The sequence below is a fragment of the Hypanus sabinus genome, chromosome 3 (assembly GCF_030144855.1).
Source record: "Hypanus sabinus isolate sHypSab1 chromosome 3, sHypSab1.hap1, whole genome shotgun sequence".
In the NCBI taxonomy this organism is placed as follows: domain Eukaryota; kingdom Metazoa; phylum Chordata; class Chondrichthyes; order Myliobatiformes; family Dasyatidae; genus Hypanus; species Hypanus sabinus.
In genome coordinates, this window is record NC_082708.1 from 46,723,814 (window position 1) to 46,747,072 (window position 23,259).

At 40.9% G+C, this 23,259-nt stretch overlaps 1 protein-coding gene across 5 annotated transcripts; it reads left to right on the top strand.

The window, feature by feature from the left end:
* The first annotated feature begins 10,887 nt into the window (after positions 1-10,887).
* On the top strand, positions 10,888-15,995 carry gjb8 (gap junction protein beta 8). 5 transcript variants are annotated; one of them, XM_059964227.1, is made up of 2 exons: positions 10,888-11,023; positions 12,440-15,995. In XM_059964227.1, the coding sequence occupies exon 2, from the start codon at positions 12,459-12,461 to the stop codon at positions 13,254-13,256; it is 798 nt and encodes a 265-aa protein (XP_059820210.1). In that variant the 5' UTR covers positions 10,888-11,023; positions 12,440-12,458; the 3' UTR covers positions 13,257-15,995. The 5 variants fall into 5 exon arrangements, with proteins under 5 accessions (XP_059820210.1, XP_059820208.1, XP_059820209.1 ...); XM_059964225.1 differs by having other exon boundaries at positions 11,005-11,137; XM_059964226.1 differs by lacking the exon at positions 10,888-11,023 and adding an exon at positions 11,180-11,937.
* The last annotated feature ends 7,264 nt before the right edge of the window (positions 15,996-23,259 follow it).

Genomic DNA, 23,259 nt, shown 5'->3' on the forward strand with positions numbered 1-23,259 from the left:
GTTTGAGGTACAGGGAGATTTTGGGGAAGTGAGAGAGTTTGAAGAATGGGAAGGTTTTGGCAGAATTTGGGACGGGGATGTTTGCGGGGAGTGAGAGTTTGAGGCATGGGATGTTTGGGGGAGTGAGTTTTAGGGAAAGGAAGGTTTTGGGGGAGCGAAAGCATTTGAAGGACAGGAAAATTTTAACAAAGTGAGACAGTTTGACAAAGGGGGAATTTTGAGGGAGAGAGTTTGAGGAACGGGTAAGTTTTGAGGGAGTGAGAGGGATACGATAGGGTTTTTAAAGAGACTTTTGGATGGGTACATGGTGCTTAGCAAAATAGGGGGCTATGGGTAAGCCTAGTAATTTCTAAGGTAGGAACATGTTCGGCACAACTTTGTGGGCTGAAGGGCCTGTATTGTGCTGTAGGTTTTCTATGTTTCTATGTTTCAACAGAGTGGAAACCAAGAGGGGCAGGATAAGACATTTAGTGGTGGCTGAGGGAGGATGCAATGGGCTTATTGAGCATAGCCGTATATTTCTGAGGAGTTCTGCAGAAAAGCAGATGAATAAAGACAGAAAAGGAGTGAAAATTAATTCTGGAACTTTAAGATAAAACACATTGCAACTGGTGGAAATCTGAGACAAAAAACAGAATACAAGGAGTGATCAACAAAATTCAAGTAGCATCTTTGGAACGAGAAAAAGATCTGATTTTGCACTGACAGATTGTTCATTGGAATTGTCTAATGGTACCTGAAATTATTGCGTCCTAAAGCCTGTAATTTGCCAAGTCGGTAAATGAAATGTTGTTCTTCAAAGCTAATTCCAATTGTTTCCTCCAGATCAAAGATGTAGCAAAGCAAACCCACATGTCTGCAGCCTATTCCTGTCTCTTTCTGAACTACATTGAACAATACTTGTTCTTCTCAGGACACACGTCCTCCCACAACCTCCCTTTAAAGGTACTGCCCCCGTCTACAGAATTTTAAATTCTGTACAGCTTAGCTGCTATTTCTCAAATTGCTCACGTTTATGTCTGCTTTCTTTTCACTAGTTCTCCATCTCGGCTCTTCCCCCGCTTCTACTAAGTATTCCTCTCCATTATCTAAGTTTGTTTGGGGGCTAAGTCAAATGGTCCCTGAAAACAGACATGGTGATTGTGATGCACAATCATCGGTGTGAAGCTTCAATTGTGACTGCAACAACTGAATGATTCCCTGACCAAAGGACTAACATCTCACACATTGTTTCTTGCTGACATCTGGTTGAAAGATTGCCTCAATGAATATCCTAGATGGAAATCTGTCTCTCCTTCCACTCCTCCTCCTCTTACTTCATCAGATTTGCCCTGCTCCAAATTTGCAAACCACATTGTATTCCAAGAGCACACAGGCGGATGTACTCTAGTCTGGGAGTGTCTAGTTTCTGTGGAGGGCTTGTTTCAACATCACTTGTACTCACAGGGAACACCTAATAATGTATCCATGAACAGGAGTGTCCAGTTCGTGCAAAGGCCTTCAGGTCATTCAGCACCTACAATATCAAAAGTAGTAGACTTTAGCAACTTGAAAAACTGCATGATGCATCAAACACTTGCAGACCCATTATCCACATCCAGGAGCTAACCCATAAACTACAAACAACTTATTTAGCTAGCATGGTCCTTTCTACATTCCACTATGTGAGATTAAAAATGGGTGCAAACTGGAGGACAGAGCTGAACACAAATCAACATTGAATATCAGGAAAAAACACAAAATGCTGGTAGAACTCAGCAGGCCAGACAGCATCTATGGGAGGAGGTAGTGATGGCGTTTCGGGCCGAAACCCTTGATTATGATGAAGGGTTTTGGCCCGAAACGTCGTCACTACCTCCTCCCATAGATGCAGTCTGGCCTGCTGAGTTCTACCAGCATTTTGTGTTTTTATTTATTTCCAGCATCTGCAGATTCACTCGTGTTGCCTTTGAATATCAGGAGCAGTCTTCCATAAAAAGCTGAGTTTATTGTCTTATATACAATACATATATGCACAGGAGTAATGAAAACACTTATCTGCAGCAGCATCACAAGCACATAGAGTCATAGATCCATAGAGCACCACAACACATAAACAGGCCCTTTGGCCCATCTAGTCTGAACTTGCAAATTATATAATCATGTAGCATCATATGAGCAGTATTCAAAAGAAAAACATAAATTATACATTTTTTACAAGAACAAATGCAAATAGAACAAAAACATGAAGTCAAATTTAGTGCAAAAAAATCAATTTCAGTCATAGTGTTGCTAAATTCTGGTGACTAGCTGTGCTGGTTGGTTTCAGAACTGAATGGCTGAAGGGAAGTATCAGGTGATGCGGGACCTCAGGATTCTGTTCCTCCTGCAAGAAGACAGCATGGCCCAGATACCTTAATGATTGATGTTCCCTTCTTGCGGGAGTGCCTCCTCTAGATATTACCAATGATGAGGAGGGATATGCCCGTGATCGAGTCCACTACTCTCTGCAGCTTCTTGCTTCCCACCGCATTCAAATCACTGTAACAGATCGTGATGCAACCAGTCAGAAAATGTTCAACAGTGCATCTGTAAATCCAATACCTTCGCCTGATGGGTTCTGTGTACCTGACAATGGGTGTGTATGGACCTGAATACTTTTGACTTCGAAGTGGAGAACAGTTATTCCAGTTTTGTGCCTTTCATACTTCGGGCTTAGTTTTGTTCCTTAAGTCAAGAATAGTGTTTAACTTCACAAGGGCACAGCCAGCTGGGGATCCAATGAATGGAAATCTAACCTACTGGGACAGCTGTTCCCAACAAAATTACCAATTATTTTCATACATCCTACTGAAAGTAATCCTCATCACGATGAGTGGGAAGTGTAATGCCAGTTGGAGGATCTACTATTTAGTATCCTTCCTTAAGCACACACAGCAGTTTCAAGCTGAAGTTATGTGCACTTTTTTTCTGAATGACGAATATCACACCAGCAGCAAGTACTCCAAAATATTCTTCAAATTCTGTGACCTATTTGGGTTAGGATACAACTAAATTGGAGCTACCAGTAGTGAATTTCAGAACAGCTAATTTCCAGTTATGAAAAATATAATTGCAACTAACAGTATAACAAAATCAAATAGAGAAACAAATACTGTCACAAACATAAGGGAATCTGCAGATGCTGGAAATCCAAGGTAACATGCTTAAAATGCTGGAGGAATTCAGCAGGTCAGGCAGCAACTATGGAGAGGAGTAATAACTCTTCATGAAATGTCAACTCTTTATTCTTCTGTATCGATGCTGCCTGACCTCCAGCATTTTATGTGTGTTATTCAGTTGTCATAAACTAGGGGGTGAATCATTATGAATAGAGTCTTCGTTTTGTATTAGTTCAAGCTTACTGTCCTCATCTGTTAGCTGGGCTGCACAGCTCGGTGTGGGTTTACCCTGGGTAGATCCTCCTCACCTCAGCTGCAGCCAGATAGGGAACTGTTCCTTAGGGGGTGGGGGGGACTTCCCTTAATGTCACATCACTCATCGTGTCAAGTCATGCACAGGAGGCATTATGGAAGCGAGATGTCACTTTCATCGATGTGCAGGGTAAACATGTAAGCTGTTCTGGTTTGTATACCTTACCACATGCACCACGTGTCACAAAGGTGTCTGTGGATTTTCTAGGAGTGCTCATTCTTTGCTTTTCTGATGGTATGAGAGAGTGTGGCTTTTGTTGACTTTAGAGTCATCCTATCCCCCTCCCCCACTGCGCCCAAGCTGAAGGCAGCATCATGATCCCTAGGCAATGAGCCCCTGCGGTCAGCCATGGTTTCTGGTTCGGTGTTTAATCTGCCAGGCCAAACCAGAAGTTTAACCTTCAACTCATATAAAAGTGTACTTAAACACAAGAGATTCTGCACCGGCTCGAAATCCAGAGACATGCTGGAGGAACGGGTCCAAGCAGCATCTACGGAACAGAATAAAGAGCTGATGTTTCGGGGTGAAAGCCTCCATCAGGGCTGTAAGGGAAGGGGGTGTGGTGAACTATGTGCCTGTCGGGACACGCCCCTGCTGACTGCTCCTGTGGCTCCTCCCACAGGCCCCTGTATAAAGGAGACCTGCGGCCTGAAGCTCGGCCTCAGTCTCCAAGACCTTGTATGATAGACACTCACTCCTGGTTCCTTCTTCCAGTCAATAAAAGCCGATATCTCGCCTACGTCTCAGTGTGAGTTATTGATGGTGCATCAGGGGGGAAGGAGCCAGATTAAGAAGGTGGAGGGAGGGGAAGGTGCAAGTTAGAAGTGCGATGTCGGGAGGTGACAGGGAAAAGGCACAGGGCTGAGGAATGGTATCTGACGGGAGACTAGAATGGACGATGGAAGAAAGGGAAGGAGGAGGGGCACCAGGGAGAGGTGGTAGGCAGGTGAGGTAAGAGGGGAGTCAGAATGGGGAACATGTACTCTGTACACTGAATATAAAAGTCCATCCAGTTTAATTACATTCAAATATATAAAATGGCCAGCAATCCGTATTTTACCATTTTTTCATAGTACATACATCATAATTCTGGTTGACAAACAGTAAAATTACAAGGTTTAAAAGTATCTGTAAGACATTGTGGAAATGGCTTGAAATTATCACAGTGAAACTCAGCCAAAATGCTGCAAAGTTATGGATTATAGAGTGTGTTAAATTAAAAATTCAGAGGAGGACAAAACACATTCAGCACCGTATACTTCAACGGTTTCTGATTCCTAGCTAATGACATGCTGTTTCAAACTGTTTTACCAGCAAACTATCTGTGGGGACAAAGGAATTGTCAACACTCCAAGCTGAAACTGTGCATCAAGACTGGTAGTGGAGAGGGATGATATCTAGTTTAAAGAGAAGGAAGGGAGAATTTGAAGGTCTCTTTTATCAAGAAACTTAGCTTCCCTTCGACGAAAGTTGTTGGAACCATCTCTTGTATCTCCTATGTTTCTCAGACTTCTTCTCTCACCCTACCTCTCCACCATCCAGCAAATTAAATAGCCTTTCCAGTTGAGACAAGGATTCATGTGCACCTCCTCCAACGTGAGTACTGCAAACAAGAGAAAATCTGCAGGTGCAGGAAATTCGATCAACTCAGCAGCCAGGCAGCATCTATGGAAAAAAGTACAGTACAGTCGACGTTTCAAGCCAAAACCCTTCGGCAGGCCGCATCTACTGTTTACTGCATTCTGTGCTCCCGATGAGACCTCCTCTAAATCATGAAACCAAGTGAGGTCTGGAGAAACAGAATCAGAATTAGAATCAGGTTTATTATCACCAGCATGTGATGTGAAATTTGTTAACTTAGCAGCAGCAGTTCAATGCAATACATAACCTAGAAGAGAGAAAATAATAATAAATAAATAAATCATTTACAGTATACATATATTAAATAGATTTAAAATGCAAAAAACAGAAAAATTGTATATTTTTTAAAAAGTGAGCTAGTGTCCCAGGGTTCAATGCCCATTCAGGAATGGGATGGCAGAGGGGAAGAAGCTGTTCCTGAATCGCTGAGTGTGTGCCTTTAGGCTTCTGTACCTCCTACCTGATGGTAACAGTGAGAAAAGGGCATGCCCTGGATGCTGGAGGTCCTTAATAATGGACGCTACCTTTCTGAGACACCGCTCCCTAAAGATGTCCTGGGTACTTTGTAGGCTAGTGCCCAAGATGGAGCTGATTAGATTTACAACCCTCTGCAGCTTCTTTTGGTCCTGTGCAGTAGCCCCTCAATACCAGACAGCGATTCAGCCTGTCAGAATGCTCTCTATGGTATAACTATAGCAGTTTGTGAGTGTATTTATTGTCATGCCAAATCTTCTTCAAACTCCTAATGAGGTATAGTCACTGTCTTGCCTTCTTTATAGCTACATTGATTTGTTGGGGCCAGGTTAGATCCTCAGAGATCTTGACACCCAGGAACTTGAAACTGCTCACTGTGGTGAACTACATATACCTGTCTGGACACGCCCCCTGCTGACTGCTCCTGTGGCTCCTCCCACAGACCCCTGTATAAAGGTGATTGAGGCCTGAGCCCGGCCTCTCAGTCTCCAGGCTGTAGTATGGTGGTCACTCACTGCTTGTTCCTTCTTCCAGTCAATAAAAGCCGATATCTCGCCTTTACGTCAGAGTGAGTTATTGATGGTGCATCACTCACTCTCTCCACTTCTGATCCCTCTGAGGATTGATATGTTCCTTTGTCTTACCCTTCCTGAAGTCCACAATCAGCTCTTTGGTCTTACTGACGTTGAGTGCCAGGTTGTTGCTGCAGCACCACTCCACTAGTTGGCATATCTCACTCCTGTCTGCCCTCTCGTCACCACCTGAGATTCTACCACCAATGGTTGTATCATTAGCAAATTTATAGGTGGAATTTGAGCTTTGCCTAGTTATGTGTATACAGTTATGTGTATACAGAGAGTAGTGCAGTGGGCTAAGCACACATCCCTGAGGTGCACCAGTGTTGATCGTCAGGGAGGAGAGGATGTTATCACCAATCCGCACAGATTGTGGTCTTCTGGTTAGGAAGCCGAGGATCCAATTGCAGAGGGAGATATAGAGGCCCAGGTTCTGCAACTTCTCAATCAGGATTGTAGGAATGATGGTATTAAATGCTGAGCTATAGTTGATGAACAGCATCCTGACGTTGCTGTTTGTGTTGTCCAGGTGGTCTAAAGCCATGTGGAGAGCCATTGAGATTGCATCTGCTGTTGACCTATTGTGGGAATAGGCAAATTGCAGTGGGTCCAGGTCCTTGCTGAGGCAGGAGTTCAGTCTAGCCACAAAGCATTTCATCACTGTTGATGTGAGTGCTATCGGGTGATAGTCATTAAGGCAGCTCACGTTATTCTCCTTAGGCACTGGTATAATTGTTGTGTTTTCAAAGCAAGTGGGAACTTCCACCCGTAGCAGTGAGAGGTTGAAATATGACAAGTAGCAAAGCACCTTTGTTCTGTCCACAAGTTACACCGAGCTCCCAATTTCATCCATTTCAAATTGCCTCTGCATTCTCATACTGGTCTGCCCGTCCTGTGTCTCCTCCACAGCTAGAGGGAACCCCAATGTAAACTAGAGGAATAACTCCTGTTGTCTACAACAGTGAGTTTTCCCAGTTTAGTTTAAAACCCCCTCCCCTGATGCTGATCTTCCTACTTTCTCATCACTTTCTTGTCTCCTTTCCCATCTTCATCCCTCTCCCCTTCCTGTTTCAAATCCACCCAACACTCACACACATTCACACTTCGCTCACAGGCTTCCCATGCACATTTAGTTCAGCTTTTGTCTGCTATTTACATCTCCTCTAATGAGGCCTGCTTTACTTATCAGATTCCAGATTGCCTTTGTCTTCCTGTTAGTCACCCTGAAGCAGCTAAATCCAACAAACACCACCCCCATCTTCTTCCATCTGCCTCATCTTTTTTATGTCTGCCTTCCCCCCCCCCACCACCCTCATTTCACCAACCACCTCAGGCTCCTGACTCACCATGCCCCTTCTCCTCTTTATACTGGGCAACTCCCCTCTCCTTTCTAAAACCCTTCTGAGGAAGGGTTTTGACCTGAAAGTCAACAATTCTACCTCCCCACAGATGCTGTTCAACCAAATGATTTTCTCCAGCATATTCTTTGTTGCTCTAAATCTCAGTTTCTCGTGTCTGATGTCTCATGTCTTGTCTGAAATTAACTAGCAGTGGTCATCTAAATTTATTTTAGTGTAGTGTTCTGTTTCCTTGGAAATGCCAAAGGAGTCAGATTCAGTTTATTGTCAATTATAAACCACAAATACAATGCAGTTAAAAAATGAGACAACATTCTCCGGAATGATATCACGAAAAAGCACAAAACAGACCACACAAGAAAAACCACATAACATGAGTGAATCTGCAGATGCTAGAAATAAGTAAAAACACAGCATGCTGGCAGAACTCAGCAGGCCAGACAGCATCTATGGGAGGAGGTAGTGACGATGTTTTGGGCTGAAACCCTTCATCAGGAGTGAAGTGAACCACATAACGTTTGGTAATCCCCAATCCAGAGTCCGGAGAGGCTGCTGCGTATCAATTTCTGTAAGATGGCCTGAAAGTTTGTCCAACAGTTATGAAAATGGCACCTCTGTTCACTCTCCCACAATACACGGATCACTTGACATATTCTCAAATTATTATATAAACTGCGGGTGCTGAACTACCTATTGGTAATTTTAGAAAATTAAGCTCTAACAGCCCCTTAACTGGCCTTCAAGCAAAGTGTTTGTGAATAGTACAAACACTCCAGTCTTTTTCATTTGTGATCCATGCTACACTATCTTTTTGTCTTACAATTCATTACATACTTAGAATGGTTCTATCTGAAGTAGCTATTTAGTAGAGATATAGTGTGTAGTTAGATCATTTCACTGCAACTGGAAACTGTTAAAGATAAAAACCTTTAGAAATTCATTGGTAGTTGATAGTGCTGAATGCACTCAATATTATCAATTACAAGTTGTGTTCCATTGATTCAATAGCACACTACTAGTAAACAGTGATGAGTGTTGGGGTGTTCAGGGTTATCACTCATAGGAAAGGCTGAGGAAATTGGGAGGATAGCAAAGGGAAGAGAGGAAAATATAAGGGAAGGTTTGTACCACTGACAAACACAGGAGAGATTTTTAGCATTAAATTAGCTTAGATTTCAGCATGGACAGTGCAAAAGTGACATTGAAAAAAGATATGAGAGATATTATCAGCAAGCGTTCAATGGAATTACAGAGGCACGAGAGGAAAGCTTGCCCAGATGGATTGGATTGGAGGATGATACAGGCAGGGATGAGGGCAGAACACAGAGATGGCTGAAGTTCCTGGAGTAGTTCAAAAGGTGCAGAACAGATATGTCCCACAGAAGAAGTTGTTCTCAGATGGGAGGGGTAGGCTACCATGGCGAAAAAGGGAAGTTAAGGACTGTAAAACCCAAGGGAAGGGCATATAAGGTTGCAAAAGTGATCATTGGAAAGTTTTTAAAATCCAACCAAAGGCAACTAAGAAAGCTATAAGAAGGGGAAAAAATGAAATAAAGGGCAAACTAGCCAATAATATAAAGCAGGATACTAAAAGTATTTTCAGTTATATAAAGAGTAAAAGGGAGGTGAGAGTTGGTAAATGATGCAGGTATGGTAGTAACTGGGGACAAAGAAATGGCAGATGAACTTAATGGGTTCCTTGCATCAGACTTCACTGTGGAAGACACTAGCAATGTGCCAGAGGTCCGTGAGTGTCAGGGAGCAAGAGTGAGTGCCATTGCTATTACAAAGGAAAAATTACCAGGCAAACTGAAAGGTCTTAAAGGTGGATAAGTCACCTGGACCAGATGGACTACATCCCAGAGTACTGAAAGAGGTTGCTGAAGAGATAATGAATGTATTACTCAACTGAGATCTTTCAAGAATCACTTGATTCTGGTATGGTCCTGGAGGACTGGAAGATTATAAATGTCACTCCACTCTTTAAGAAGGGAGGAAGGCAAATGAAAGGAAATTTTAGGCCAATTAGCCTAACTTCAGTGGTTGGGAAAGTGTTGGAGTCTATTATTAAGGATGAGGTTTCAGGGTGCTTGTAGACTAATGATAAAATAAGTCAGTCAGAATAGTTTCTGTAAAGGGAAATCTTGCCTGACAAATCTGTTGGTTTTTGAGGAACTAGCAAGCATGGTGGACAAAGGAGAGGTAATGGCTGTCATTTACTTGAATTTGCAGAAGACATTCGATAAGGCACCACACGAGATCCTATCACCTTAACAAGAGGAAATCCTATGGTGTTACAAGAAAGATTCTGGCGTGGATAGAGGAATGGCTGACAGGCGGGAGGCAGTGAGCGGGAATAAAGGGGTTTTTTTTCTGGTCGGCTGCCATTTCCTCAGGGATCAGTGTTGGGACCGCTACTTCTCACATCGTTTGTCAATGACTTAGTTCATGGAATTGATGGCTTTTTTGCCAAGTTTGTGGATGATATGAAGACAGGTGGAGGAGTATTGAATCAGAGAGAAGTGAATCCGTGGAATGCTCTGCCAAGACAGAAGTTGATAATTTCCTGACTGGTCAGGGCATCAAAGGATATGGCAAGAATGTAGGCGTATGGGGTTGAGTGAAATCGGGATCAGACATGATGGTATGGCTGAGAAGATTCAATGGGCTGATTCTGATCCTGCATCTTATACTCTAATGCAGCACACTATTCTGCTGAAACATTCTTCCTGATACACCTATAATTTTGCTGTTAAGATGTATAGAAAGCAGACAGGCCATTGACAACTGAGACCAAAACTTAATTCATTCTCAGCTGCTGGGTATGATGTGCAGAGAATATTTTACAGAGAGAAAGGGCAATCCAAAAGAATCAGGTGGTGATAATTCTGAGAGTCAATGAGTGGGGAATCAGAGAAAATATATTATATAATCAGAGAGTCATTAAGTGGAGTTTGCAATCTCCTCTCCTTTCTCTCAGATCCCACATACAGACCACTGAAAAGTTAGAAAACACTACCTTACACTGCTGGTTAAGATATGGAACTGTCTCAAACAAAAACCATTAATTTGAACAAATTGAACAATTGTGATTGATTCCTGTAATTAGTGAAGACTGTTAAGGCGGATGTATCCAAATAGAACGATAATTTCAATGAAATGGATGATGTTATCAAGCTAGGACCAACATCGATATTATGTTGCTATTGTTTTAGGATGTTTAGTTACTTTCATATATTAGTTATTTATTATATTGAAATCATTGTTTTAAAAAAGCTTTGCTGGAAATACAAATGCTCAGTCGTACAAACATTGCAACCCCCCAAGGTATTCAGGACTCTAGGCATTTGACTTCTTATTTGTTTGTCCAGCCAGTGTTATCCTGACTGGGTCAACTAAATTGGCATTTTCCAGCGGGGCAATCGCCACATGATACGCAGATTTCTTAAAGTATGTGGCGGAGTCTCGGCTCGCCTTATAAAAGCGCATTCCCGTGCGCTCTTGGACTGCTGCGTCATTCAGGTAAGCCGTCACGGGAGTAGGGAGAGAGGACCCGTTTTAAAGTGAGCATTGAAACTAATTTAATTTCATTCTTGGATTTCGCGAGAAGGTGCTTACTTTTCTGGACAGGAAGTGGTGAGTTGTTTTTGAAGGGAAATGGGAACTGAGGTTCGACCAGGGAGGGGTGTGCGAAGTTCCTTCGTGAAGCTGAAGGCGACCAAACCTTTTGAAACTTGCGGCTTTTGCTAGAAATCCGAGCTCCGCCTTCAACAAGTTCACATTGCCGAAACTTATTCAATATAACGCTAGTTTAAAACTTTTAAACTTTTAATATGTGATTAATTTGAACGGTTCTTAACTCCACTTTATAATTCCTTATCTGATTTTTCGCGTAAACTACGGAAAGTGGTTGAGAATTTCGCGGTTAAACGTGGGGTGCAGAGTTGGGACTCATTTCCTGTTACATTCTGTCCCAAACTTAGTATTGAATTTCCAAATTGGCGAATAACTGTTTAGCTGCTTGTAATAACGCTTAAAGTCTCAGTCTGGATTGTTTTGACGGTTACCTTTAATGTGATTTTAAATTTAATTGCGTCGTGTAGTGTTAATGGTAGCTAACATAGCTAATCGACAGTTCATTAACTTATGAATGGCGAGCGTTAATGATGGACGTTAAGATTTTTTTTGTTACGAGCCTATCGGCTGAAGCACCGGACTTCGTTAATCAGCGCCTCAATAAACGGTTAATTTTAAAAGCTAAACAATCTCCGAATCTTCCCAGACCCAAGTGCTTGGGGTTTGAGTAAATAAAACTAGTGTTTCTCTGAACAATAGTTCGCTGCCTTAGATACTCGCGGACTTTGACCGGAACGGTATTTTTTCTACCTTTGTAACGTCTGAATCAGGATCGACTAACTGCAAAGTAGTGTGGGCAGGTAATACTTCCGGACACTTGTTGTTTCTCTGACTAAACTTAACGAACATAACTCGTAAAACTGGACACTCGTTGGTTTGTGCAATGCACTCCAAACGTGTCATTATCTGACCTGGACACGTGCATTCTGGCGAGCTCTTGTTGACTGGCGCCATCCCCCGACGTGTAAATTTGAACAGTTGTATCTTAAGATGGCTTGTAGGTATAGGATTTTGTTTGATATTGAATGTCTAAAAGACAGAATTGCAAATGTGATTTCCATCTCGCAGTAAGTGGGGGTTTGAAACGTATTACGGCTGGCCGTACTGTGAATCTAATTCTCTTCTCAAACAAGACGTTCTTAAGAAGATCTCTAACGTGTAGTTAGTGAAATCACCTTTGTGTGGGCCATGGAGTAATTGTATTTTTGAGGATGTGAATCTTGAGAGTTAAAGTACTTTTCAAAAGTAACTACATTATTTTGATGTCCTTGTAATTTTGATCTTCACCTTGTTCCCTTGTAGGTCTGCCTGAAGCTGGGAGATGAATTGGGGACAACTGCACCTTATCCTGGGAGGCGTCAACAGATACTCCACCAGCATTGGAAAAATATGGTTGACTGTGATCTTCGTCTTCAGAATCATGATTCTCGTGGTGGCTGCGGAAAGTGTTTGGGGTGATGAGCAGTCGGACTTCACCTGCAATACCCTCCAGCCTGGCTGTAAGAATGTGTGTTATGATCAGTTCTTCCCAATGTCTCACATCAGGCTTTGGTGCCTCCAGCTCATCTTCATCTCCACCCCTGCCCTTCTCGTCTCCCTGCACGTCGCCTACAAGCGGAACGAAGAGAAGAGGTCCTTGGAGAAACGGCAGGGTTTCTTGAAAAAGGAAGAAGTTGATGCCTTGAAAAAACGGAAGATGCGTATAGTGGGTGCTTTTTGGTGGACCTACGTCATCAGCATCTTCTTTCGAATAATCTTTGAAACTGTTTTCACGTACATGGTGTATTTTCTGTACGGTGGGTTTTGGATGGCCCGTCTGGTTAAGTGCAGCTCTTGGCCCTGTCCCAACACCGTTGACTGCTTTATCTCCAGGCCAACGGAGAAAACGGTCTTCACCATTTTCATGATTGTGGTTTCTGGCATATGTGTGCTTTTAAATGTGGCAGAGTTGTCTTATTTGATGGTGAAGGCCTGCATAAGGCAGACATGTTGTAAACAACACCCCCGCCATTTGTCCAGGAGGCAAGAGAATGAACAAAATGAGATGAACGAACTGATGTGTCAGCAAACAGCCTTGGAGCTGAGCAAATCTCCTTCAGGCACTCACTGCACCAATTAACCCCGCGCCAGCACCCAGAGACTCAGTGATGTTCCACTTAATGTTCCATTTGCAAGAGTTCGATATCGCCTTGGTTTTAATTTCTGACTGACACAGAATCTTTTAGTACCAGGAAGGTGCTTAAGCACGTTTAACAAGTTGAATTCGCGATGCCTTGCAATTACAGTATTAATGTGCAGAGTAGAGAAGCAGAGTCTTATTCTGAACTTGACCGTGTACTAAGCCTAAACTGTAAACTGTAACCAATATCTCCAAGATGCATTCTAGCAGGTTGTTTTATCTACGGATTTGTAGTGTTCAATGCTGCAAAGTTTCGCGTTCAGTACACCCGTCAATCATTGAAAAGCTGCGGAGCGTCCTATCCGTGCCACGACCACTAGGGGGCGCGCGCTCCTAGGACTTGGCGAATCCAAGCTTTGAACAATAAAATGCTTCACGCCCGCGCGCTCTGTACTCTTTGTTATCAAACGTGTTGGGAATCTGCTTCCAAATACCAATCAAATCTCAATTAATTAACGAGGTTGTAAACAGGAGCAACTTTAGCTGAGGATTTAATATTTTTGTCGCTGACTATTTTTAACAAACACCATGTAGAGGAGTACGGGTACGAGAATGTCCTGACTTTCAAGTGTAACGCTTCTCCACTGGTAGTTGGTTCAGGACTTTAAATGGTTTTCGACAGGGCAATTCTAGTTTATTCTTGGGTTAAATTTTGCTCCATTCACATGGTTAACGGTCTAAAAATAAGCATTTTCTCAATTTTGGGATCAGGAATATTTAAATTGCAATGGCCTACTTGTTCAGTTGCAATAAAAGTAACTGAATTTGTTAACATTTCTTACTGGAAGAATAATTCCCAACAGAACACTTAAATGGGGTTGTGACAGCTCAAATTTACAGCTCAGCTACAGGTTAATTGAGAACTTGAAGCTAGCTGATTTACAGTGCTGGCTCTGGAGACACAATGACCAACTTGGCCATGCAACATGAAAATTGTGGCTGATGTTGCAGTAGGATATAGCTAGATGCTTTAGAAAAGTGAGCATGATAATTAAGCAATTGTCTTTGGTTCATTTTCAGTACAATTACTGATTAAAGAACAATAACCTTCGATTACAAAATACAAAGCTACACTTGCTCAGATCTAGTTTAGCTGTATAGAAGTTGTAGTGTTGGGACTAGCTTGTTAAACATTAGACCAGTTGAGTGCACGTTGGTAATCATTCTCCGGGTTTGCTCTAGTGCATATAAATCCCTTTCACCTCAATTACATACAACTTGTTGCTTCATTGGAGTTTAGTTATCCTGGTGTAATCTGATTGGGCTCTTGCTCCCTTGTGCAAATTGGTACACCAACCATTCTATAGGTACCACCATCTATAGACCATAATGAGCCAAATTGCTTAATTCTGCTCCTATACCTTAAGTCTGCTCAGCCCTTCCATGACTGATCCAATTTACCTCCTGGCTCCAATCTCCTGCATTCTCCCCACATGCCTGACCAATCAAACCTTGCTGCCCATGTTCAACCCATTCTATGGTAATTGTACATTGAATATTCTCAAACAAGGCTCAATTAGCAAAAGGAAGTCATGATGTACACTATTCTGTTTGCAATAGAATGGGAGGGGCTAGAGTTGAATACAATGGTCTATGCTTTTCTATTTAACTCTGCATTGGCTTTAATTGCCATTTATTTGTTCAACTTTGCTAATCAATGAAATACAACATAGAAACAAGCCCTTCCATTCATCTATCCAACCAAGTTGTACAATTTTATTCTAAACTTTCCTATCAAAGCACCTGTTTACTGTCTTTTAAACACTTTAATTGGATCTATCTCTACATCTGCCTCTGAGGGAGCTTACTCCATATTCCCACCACCCTCATGGGAAAAGTTTCCCTTTTAAATCTGCTTTGACTCTTCTGCACAAGGGGGAAGGGGGAAAGACTGATCACCAGCCCTCAGATTTTCTATTAAGTTCATTCTGCAGCTTCCTGTGATTGAATGGTGGGTGAATAAACCCTGCAATGGACGTCACTGCAGCCCAGTACCATCCATAATTATTTTCCACCCTTTGCAGCCTAATAGCACAACACTGCATGACCACACCAACTGTATAATTATAAAATACCATCCTAACTCCTGTATTCACTGCCCTGATGGCTGAAGGAGTGCTTATCAACCTGTCTGCCCATGTTGCCACTACCTATAATCAGCTTGAATTTTAAAGGTTGGTATCTGAAAACTGGAATGTAGCGTAAAATTGCTGTTGGCCGCTCACGTTAAACTACTTTAGAGAATAAGGCAATGGGTTTAAAAACAAGGCAATTTAAATTGAGTGGCTTTTTGGGTGAAGTGAGACAGAAGTGCATAGATAGCAGACATTGTCACTGCTTCTGTTTGGAAGGGAAGAGCAACTGTCCATTGCCAAGTGGTAGAAATAAACACCTGAGAAAGAGGATGCATTCTTGTGTGGAATTGGGGGTAGGCTGGGGGGGGGGAATAACTCAAGTGAAAATAAGGGTGCATTGAATGTACAGGTTACGAGAGGCTTTGAAAGATGTCAGTAAGATTGACTGGCAAGCTGAAGGGAACTGTTTTATGTTTTTAAGAATTTGCTTTTTTAACACTGCCATGATTTCAGGAATCTGCTACATTAAACAATGGGTTTATTGCTGTAACAGATCCAAAATTAAACCAGGCAATGCTGCCTTGCCTGCTGTGTTCCACCAGCATTTTGTGTGTGTTGTTTGAATTTCCAGCATCTGCAGATTTCCTCATGTTAGCACCTCAAGTGAACCATGTTCTAGAACTGTGAGGGGAGGGGGACAAATATGCTGGGAGGAGAAGCATTAACACTAAGCAGTCAAAGAACATGAATGCAAAATTGGGTTGGGGGCAGTAGTGAGAATGAATTTAACACTAACTTCTGTTCCTACTAATGCTTGATCAAAACTTTTATCCTGTGTCAAACTTGGGTGAGAGGTTAACAAACTGCATACATGCACTGCTCCTGACCTGAGTAATTCTCTTACTTGCAGCATTTCATTTTTTTCTGTCAAATTGTTCATACTATCTAGAATTTACAACATCATAGCTGAGCAAGACCCTCAATTGCAAGTTCTGAGGAAAAACTTACCATTATTTGATAAATATTTGAAGTGTTGTCATTGATTATCTATAAAACCTTCAATTGAAAGTGGAACATAAGTGAATACCCACACTGAATCTCCTCATTAACATGAGTGTTGTCGAAATGAGCCCAGGCTGTGGTTCTTAGTGGGATATATAGATCATTTCTACCATGTAGGTTTTTGCCTCCAACCTTTCTATAATTTGTAATATTGGGAAGTGTTAATCAGAAGTTGGAATAAATGTCTTTCTCAGACTGGAAGGATGCAACTAGTGGACTGTGCTAAGGGCTGGTTATTGAATGTTAATTCTAAGGGGCTGCATTTCTAAAATGGAAGTATTTTTACATTATATTTGCTGTTGGTGAGACCATACCAGGTGCACTATACAATTGTCCCCTTATTTAAAGGTGTGCTAGCACTGGAGGCAAGAAATGAATTTGGTGGCATGTTGAAGGTACTGGGAATTCTGGAGAATGATCCATTTAAGATTAAAACAACATTTATATTCAAAGTACTTATGCAGAATACAACCCTGAAATTTGTCTTCCCCACAGACAGTCATGAAGCAAAGAACCATGGAACCAACTCTTTCAAAGGAAAACATCAAGCCCCCTCCCCTGCACGTGTGCAAAAAAATCATGCAAATTTAACAAAACATGATCAAAAACAGAATATAGAACACCAAAAGCCATTTTTCAGTACAGTTCAGCTCAGTGTTCATTAGGTGGGAGCTGTAGGGTAGAAAGTGTCAGTGATTCTGGATGGGAAGTGAAGCAAGAACAGAAGTGGAAAATCAAATGCCCTGTGTGAAGGAGAAGATGTAGATGAGGAAAGATATAAGAAAACATGGTGGATGTACGATACAAACACTAATGTTGAGTGATAATGTGATTAGTTCTTCATAGGAAGAAAGGTGAGAATGAGTCCATGAGTTAAAGCCATGTTTTTCAGACAACTGCATCTATCATCGACCAGCCATTTACACATCTCACATTTACACACCACCATTTCATCATGGCTGATCCATTTTTCCTCTCAGTCCCAATCTCCTGCCTTCTTCCAATATCTCTTCATGCCCTGACCAATCAAGAATCTGTCAAACATTGCCTTAAATATACACAGACTTGGCCTCCACAGATGCCTGTAGCAAAATTCCACAGATTTACCACTCAATAGCTAAAGAAATTCCTCATCTCCTTTCTAAAAGGATGCTCCTCTATTCTGAGGCTGTGTCTTAGACTCTCCCACCATAGGAGACATTTTCTCCACATCTGCTCTATCAAGGCCTTTCACCATTCACTGGAAAAATGTTGAATTTCCTCTTGGGGATGAATAAAGTATCTATATCTATCTATCTATCCATTCGATAAGATTCAATTAGGTCACCCCTCATTCTTCTGAATTTCAGTGAATACATGCCCAGAACCATCAAATGGTCTTCATATGCTAAGCTATTCAAGCCTGGAATAAGTTTTGGGAAGCTTCTTTGAACCCTCTCCAGTTTCAGCACATCCTTTCTAAGAAAAGGGGCTCAAAACTGCTCACAATACACCAAGTGAGGCCACATCAGTCTCAACTTGCTTTTATATTCCAGTCCTCTTGAAACGAATGCTAACATCACATTTGCCTTCCTCACCACTGACTCAACCTGCAAGTTAACCTTCAGGGAATCCTGCACAAACACTCCCAAGGGTCTTTGTGCCTCAGATTTTTTACTTTCTCTTCATTTAGAAAACAGTCAACCCTTTCATTCTACCAAAGTACGTGACCATACACTCCCCAAGACTGTATTCTATTTGCCATTTCTTTGTTTATTCTCCTAATCTATTTTAAATCTTTCTGTAGCCTCTCTACTCCCTCTAAGCTACTGCCCCTCCACCTATCTTTGTATTGTCTGTAAACCTTGCAACAAAGCCATCAATTCCATCATCCAAGTCATTGACATATAATGTATAAAGAATCAGTCCCAACACAGACCCCTGTGGACACCACTAATCACTGGCAGCAAACTACCAAAAGGCCAAACTACCAAACTACCAAAAGGCTTTGTTCCCACGCTTTGTCTCCTGCCATTCAGCCACTGCTTTATCCATGCTAGAAACTTCCCTGTAATACTATGGGCACATAGGTTGTTAAACAACCTCGTGTGGCAACTTGTCAAAGGTCTTCTGAAAATCCAAGTTCCCAATGTCAACTGATTCTGCTTTGTCTATCCTGCTTGTTATTTATTCAAAGAATTCCAACAGATTCGTCAGATCAGACCTTCCCATGGGAGCAAGCCAGAAACCCTGAAGAAACTCGCATAGTTATGGGGAAAGCATGCAAATTCCAGACAGACACCACTGCAGCAAGGATCAAACAGGTTGTTGGAGCAAAGAGGCAGCAGGTGTGGCACTGCAGTGTTTGGTGGCTGTTGGTTCTGAAACACAACTAGAAAAGACAGCGAGGTGGGTGGGCTGTCACATGCACAATATTGTACAAATCTCACAAAATTAAGCAAGCAGGTTGCCATTACTGTACACTTTCATTTGGAGAAGTAGATAGTCAAAATCTTTGAGGGTGGCCATGGGTAGATCTAGTTTGGTCTCTGATCAAGAAAGAACATGAGTATTACCTTCCTTTCCTTCATGTAGTGGCCAGAATACATTTTCTGTGGTGATTAACACATTTCCATTTGGAAATCCATCATTTCTTGCCCTGTTTGGTTCTCTCATTGTAGAGAAGATGACAGTGACTATATTGCAGTCTGCAAAATTAATCCTCAAGCTCTTTGTCTGTAACTAAATCTCAATATCATTCACACTTACCTCTGTTCTTGGTTCACCACATAGTCCCATTAAAGTTGAATGTAAGTAAATAATAGCCCTTCATTTGGTTACATTACTTCCTTCTGGACAATGGACTTAAAGCTTTCAACAATCTCAACTGTATTTCTGAGATGTTATTTGATTGGCTCCACAATCCTTAATTTCATATTTTATATTTAAACTTTTGTTTTATATTATAACCTTTGTTTATCATGCATCAGCCTATTATTTAATCACTTTCACCTAAACTTGTACCTTCCTTATCATTCTCACTTACTCTTCCATTCCCCTCTACATCTTAAAAGCATAATTTGTCTCAATTTATATCTGTAATAGTTAATTCTCTTGTTTCAGATTTTAAGCAAGTAGTGTTTTGTTTTTGTAAAACTCATAGTTTATTTGGACCATAGACTTGAATGGTAGACAATAGGAGAATATATTCCAAGAGGATTGAGTCTACTTTGGCGAAAATTATCGATATTCTGCAAAAATGGTTGCTTCATTTACCTTGCAAAGTTCCTTTTGGAATGTCACCAGTATCTATTCTTGGCGATGTTCTCTTGGTGCAAGTCGCTTTCATTTACTTCTATAGTTTCAATTTAGTTTAGTATTGTGTTCAGTTCAGCTTGCCTCTTTGTAGGAAAATGGTGGAAGCTTTGCAGGGGAGATTAACTAGGATGCTGCTGTCATTAGAGGGTATATCTCATGAGGAAAGGTTGAGTGAGCTAGAGCTTTTCTCTTTGGAGTGAAGAAAGATGAGAGATGACTTGATAGAGGTCTATAAGATGAGAGACATCAAAAGAGTGGACAGCCAGCACCTTTTTCCCATGGTGATGATGGTTAATTCAAGAGGGCATAATTTTAAGGTAACTGGAGGAAAGTATAGGGGGTGTCAGAGGTAAGAGTTTTGTTTTAGTGGTGGGTTCATGGAAAGCCCTGCCAGGAGTGGTGGTAATGAGAGATATGCCCTAATATTCACAAGGCAAGTAAAGGAATTTGCCCTTAAAGTTGATAGTATTTTCAGTCCAAAGGTCTGCCACATTTTTAATTTTGGTCATCTCAAGAATTGGTTTCACCTAAGAATTACAATTAAAGTCTTTTTATATCTGCCAATGAGCTAAAACTACTCCTGTCTTCATGATAGCCTCAACACAGAAGAATATGTTCATCCACCTTTGACCTTTGGTCAAAAATTGTCATGTAATTCAATTACAGAGGTGTGGATGGTGGAGGCTGAACACCATGAAAGTGGTATTTGGTAGCTACAGGTTTCTTATGAAATTACAAAGCCTTTATGCAAAAACATAAATGTCAAAAGGCAACTGCAAATTACTCCTTGTACCAGGGGTTCCTACCCTGGAGTCCATGGACCCCTTGTTTAATAGTATTGGTACATGCATGAAAAAAAGTTGGGACCCCCTGATTTATACCATCTTTTCAACTGATAATTACACAGGAGGTTTAATCTGCATCCAGAGGAGCAAGCACATTGATCCCATTTCCTCCTAGTTTACATATTCCATTCTCTTTCACTTCAATACATGAACAGTTTTTCATTATTTCTGCTATTAACCTGATAGCCCATCTTTTCAATGGAGGAAAAAAATGAAATCATCGAAAGGAAGTCAATGGGCAAAATCTACACCAGCTGCTCTACCGCCCTCTGAAGATGTTTATGTCATTTTATAAGATTTGGCAACACCAATATGAGAAGTATTTAGCATTGTGTGTATACCATATAGCAAGGTTGAACAAAAGTAATGTAGTCACTAGTCTAACATTACCATCTTACCTCTAAACTTTATCTCAGGTTCCAAAATGTGATGTGAACTTAGAGCTGAGTCCACTCCCTTGCTTTAATGTATGTCTTGAAATTGACTTCAGCATTGTTTCAAGCACTGAAACAGTCTTATCAGTTACATTGAGCAATTTTCTCACATTACAACTTCTCACATCTGGGCCATATTGTATAGTTCAGTCAGAATTATCCTGGTGCTCCAGTCTTTTCTCTAATTCTGTAGCTGCTCAGTGACTTGTGTTCCCCCCTCACTGTAAGTCGAGTGAGGATCAGTCCTTCTGTTTGACTGTTTGTACATGTATATGCTAACAAAACTCAGTTCTACCAATTGCAAATACTCAATTGCTTGTTTACTGCCAATTTCGATTATCATGAATTTGACCAGTTAAATGTTTTATTGTTGAAGCTATCATCTACTACCCTCATCATAAACTGTGAATCTCATTTCTTCAGGCACTGTCATAGGCTGACCAAGATTCTTAATATCTTTGTTGTCCTGTAGGAGCTCAATTCCAATATTTTATTTCCTTTCTGATGTACCACTCCTACTCTCATTCACACATTCTTTCATCATTTGACTCCGCTTCTCAATGTTTCTTTTCACTGCCTTCTTGCCTCCTAATTTCCACATAACTTCAGTTTAACCAACATTTTGGTTCTAATGACACCTGGAACTAAGTTTCTAATGCCAATAAGCTAATAGATTGCAGGATGTCCATACACCTCTTTTGGATATTTAAATCAGTTTTATTTGTTATTTTCTACTACCACCTTTCTTTAGCTTGACATAATTCCACAGCCATTCTGTTCCTGATTCCACCATCCTGTTGATTCCTTTTAACCACCACCATTGACGGTTGTCTACACATTTCTATAATAAAACCTGCTTTATAATTGCAAATCATGACTCTTCACGTTGAACACAATGAAACAAACCTATACTGAAAGAAAACTGAATGAAATTGTTGCCTTCATTTCTAAGTATTCCATAACACTTTATATCAGATTGGTCCTTATAAAGTGTTCTCAACCATATAACTGGATAATGAGATATTGTAGACTATTTTAACAAAAGGGGTAACACTGAAACTATTGTATAATGGAGTAGGATTTTTTTTCTTTTTTTTAACCTGCAAAGAAGCAATTGCTCCAATCATATCTTGCTCCCCACCAAAATCACTCAATCAGTTAGTTCAGCAAAGTCCCGGGATCAAAGCTGAAAACAAAATTATGAGTGTTTTAGCTTCACACTTGATAACTGATTCAGCCACTGAGCAATGAGGCAGTTACATAGGTCAGATGAGACTTGAGGACACAGATACCACCCTGTCCAAATGATAACACAGTAAAATTACATTTCCTCCCTTTCACCATATAATGCACCTTATAATCCTGAAGGTATAATTGCTAGCTTCTAAAAGCAAAAAATCTAAAGAAAATACTGTAGATAACATTTGGATATCATCTAGATGACATTACAGATGCTTTATCTGGACTGCAACCTAGAAAGTGAGGAAATGATGTGAGCAAATAATTTCATGCCTTTTGAATAATCTAAAGCACATGGATAAAGCATAAATTTGAACTACACTTACAGTAATACTGAGGAATAATCTTTCAACCTCTGTAATATTTGTCCCCTCTTTGAAGAAAGACATTACGTTTTGGTGTCATATTTTTATGATTGCATTTTATTTTTTACGACATAATTTTTGGTAGTTTTAAATGTTACTGAAACAAAAGTTGACAGGTAAACTTACGTTGATATTTGGAACAAACGACAGCTTTTATTAATCTTTAATGCCATTAACCGTTATCAAACGGGTTTTAAAATAAGTTAATATTGTAGCATTTTTCACCAGCGTGCACGGTCCTAGGCAGGAAATTCCAAAATGGCTAGACACAGTAATTAAAGCATTTCCACCGGAGTGTCACAATTTAAAAATTAAAAATGAACAAGATAAATCTGAAATATGAGCATCTTTTTTGGAGTTACAAGAGGTGACATGCAAATTAATTCATCTTATTCCCTGAACTAAACTTCTCTGGACGTAAGTATTTACAACGAAAGTTTATAATTTTTTGGTTCGGTTATTTTAAAACACAAGTGGGAGGTTTGCAGAGGCTCCCAGCTTGTCTTCTATGAAAATGATGAGTTTTTTTTAAGTGAGTGGGGGCGTGGCATTGCCCTCCATCTGGCGACAAGCGAGGGTCATCCATGCACTCTCACACAACGTGACAGCGGCGATGGCTGGGGGTG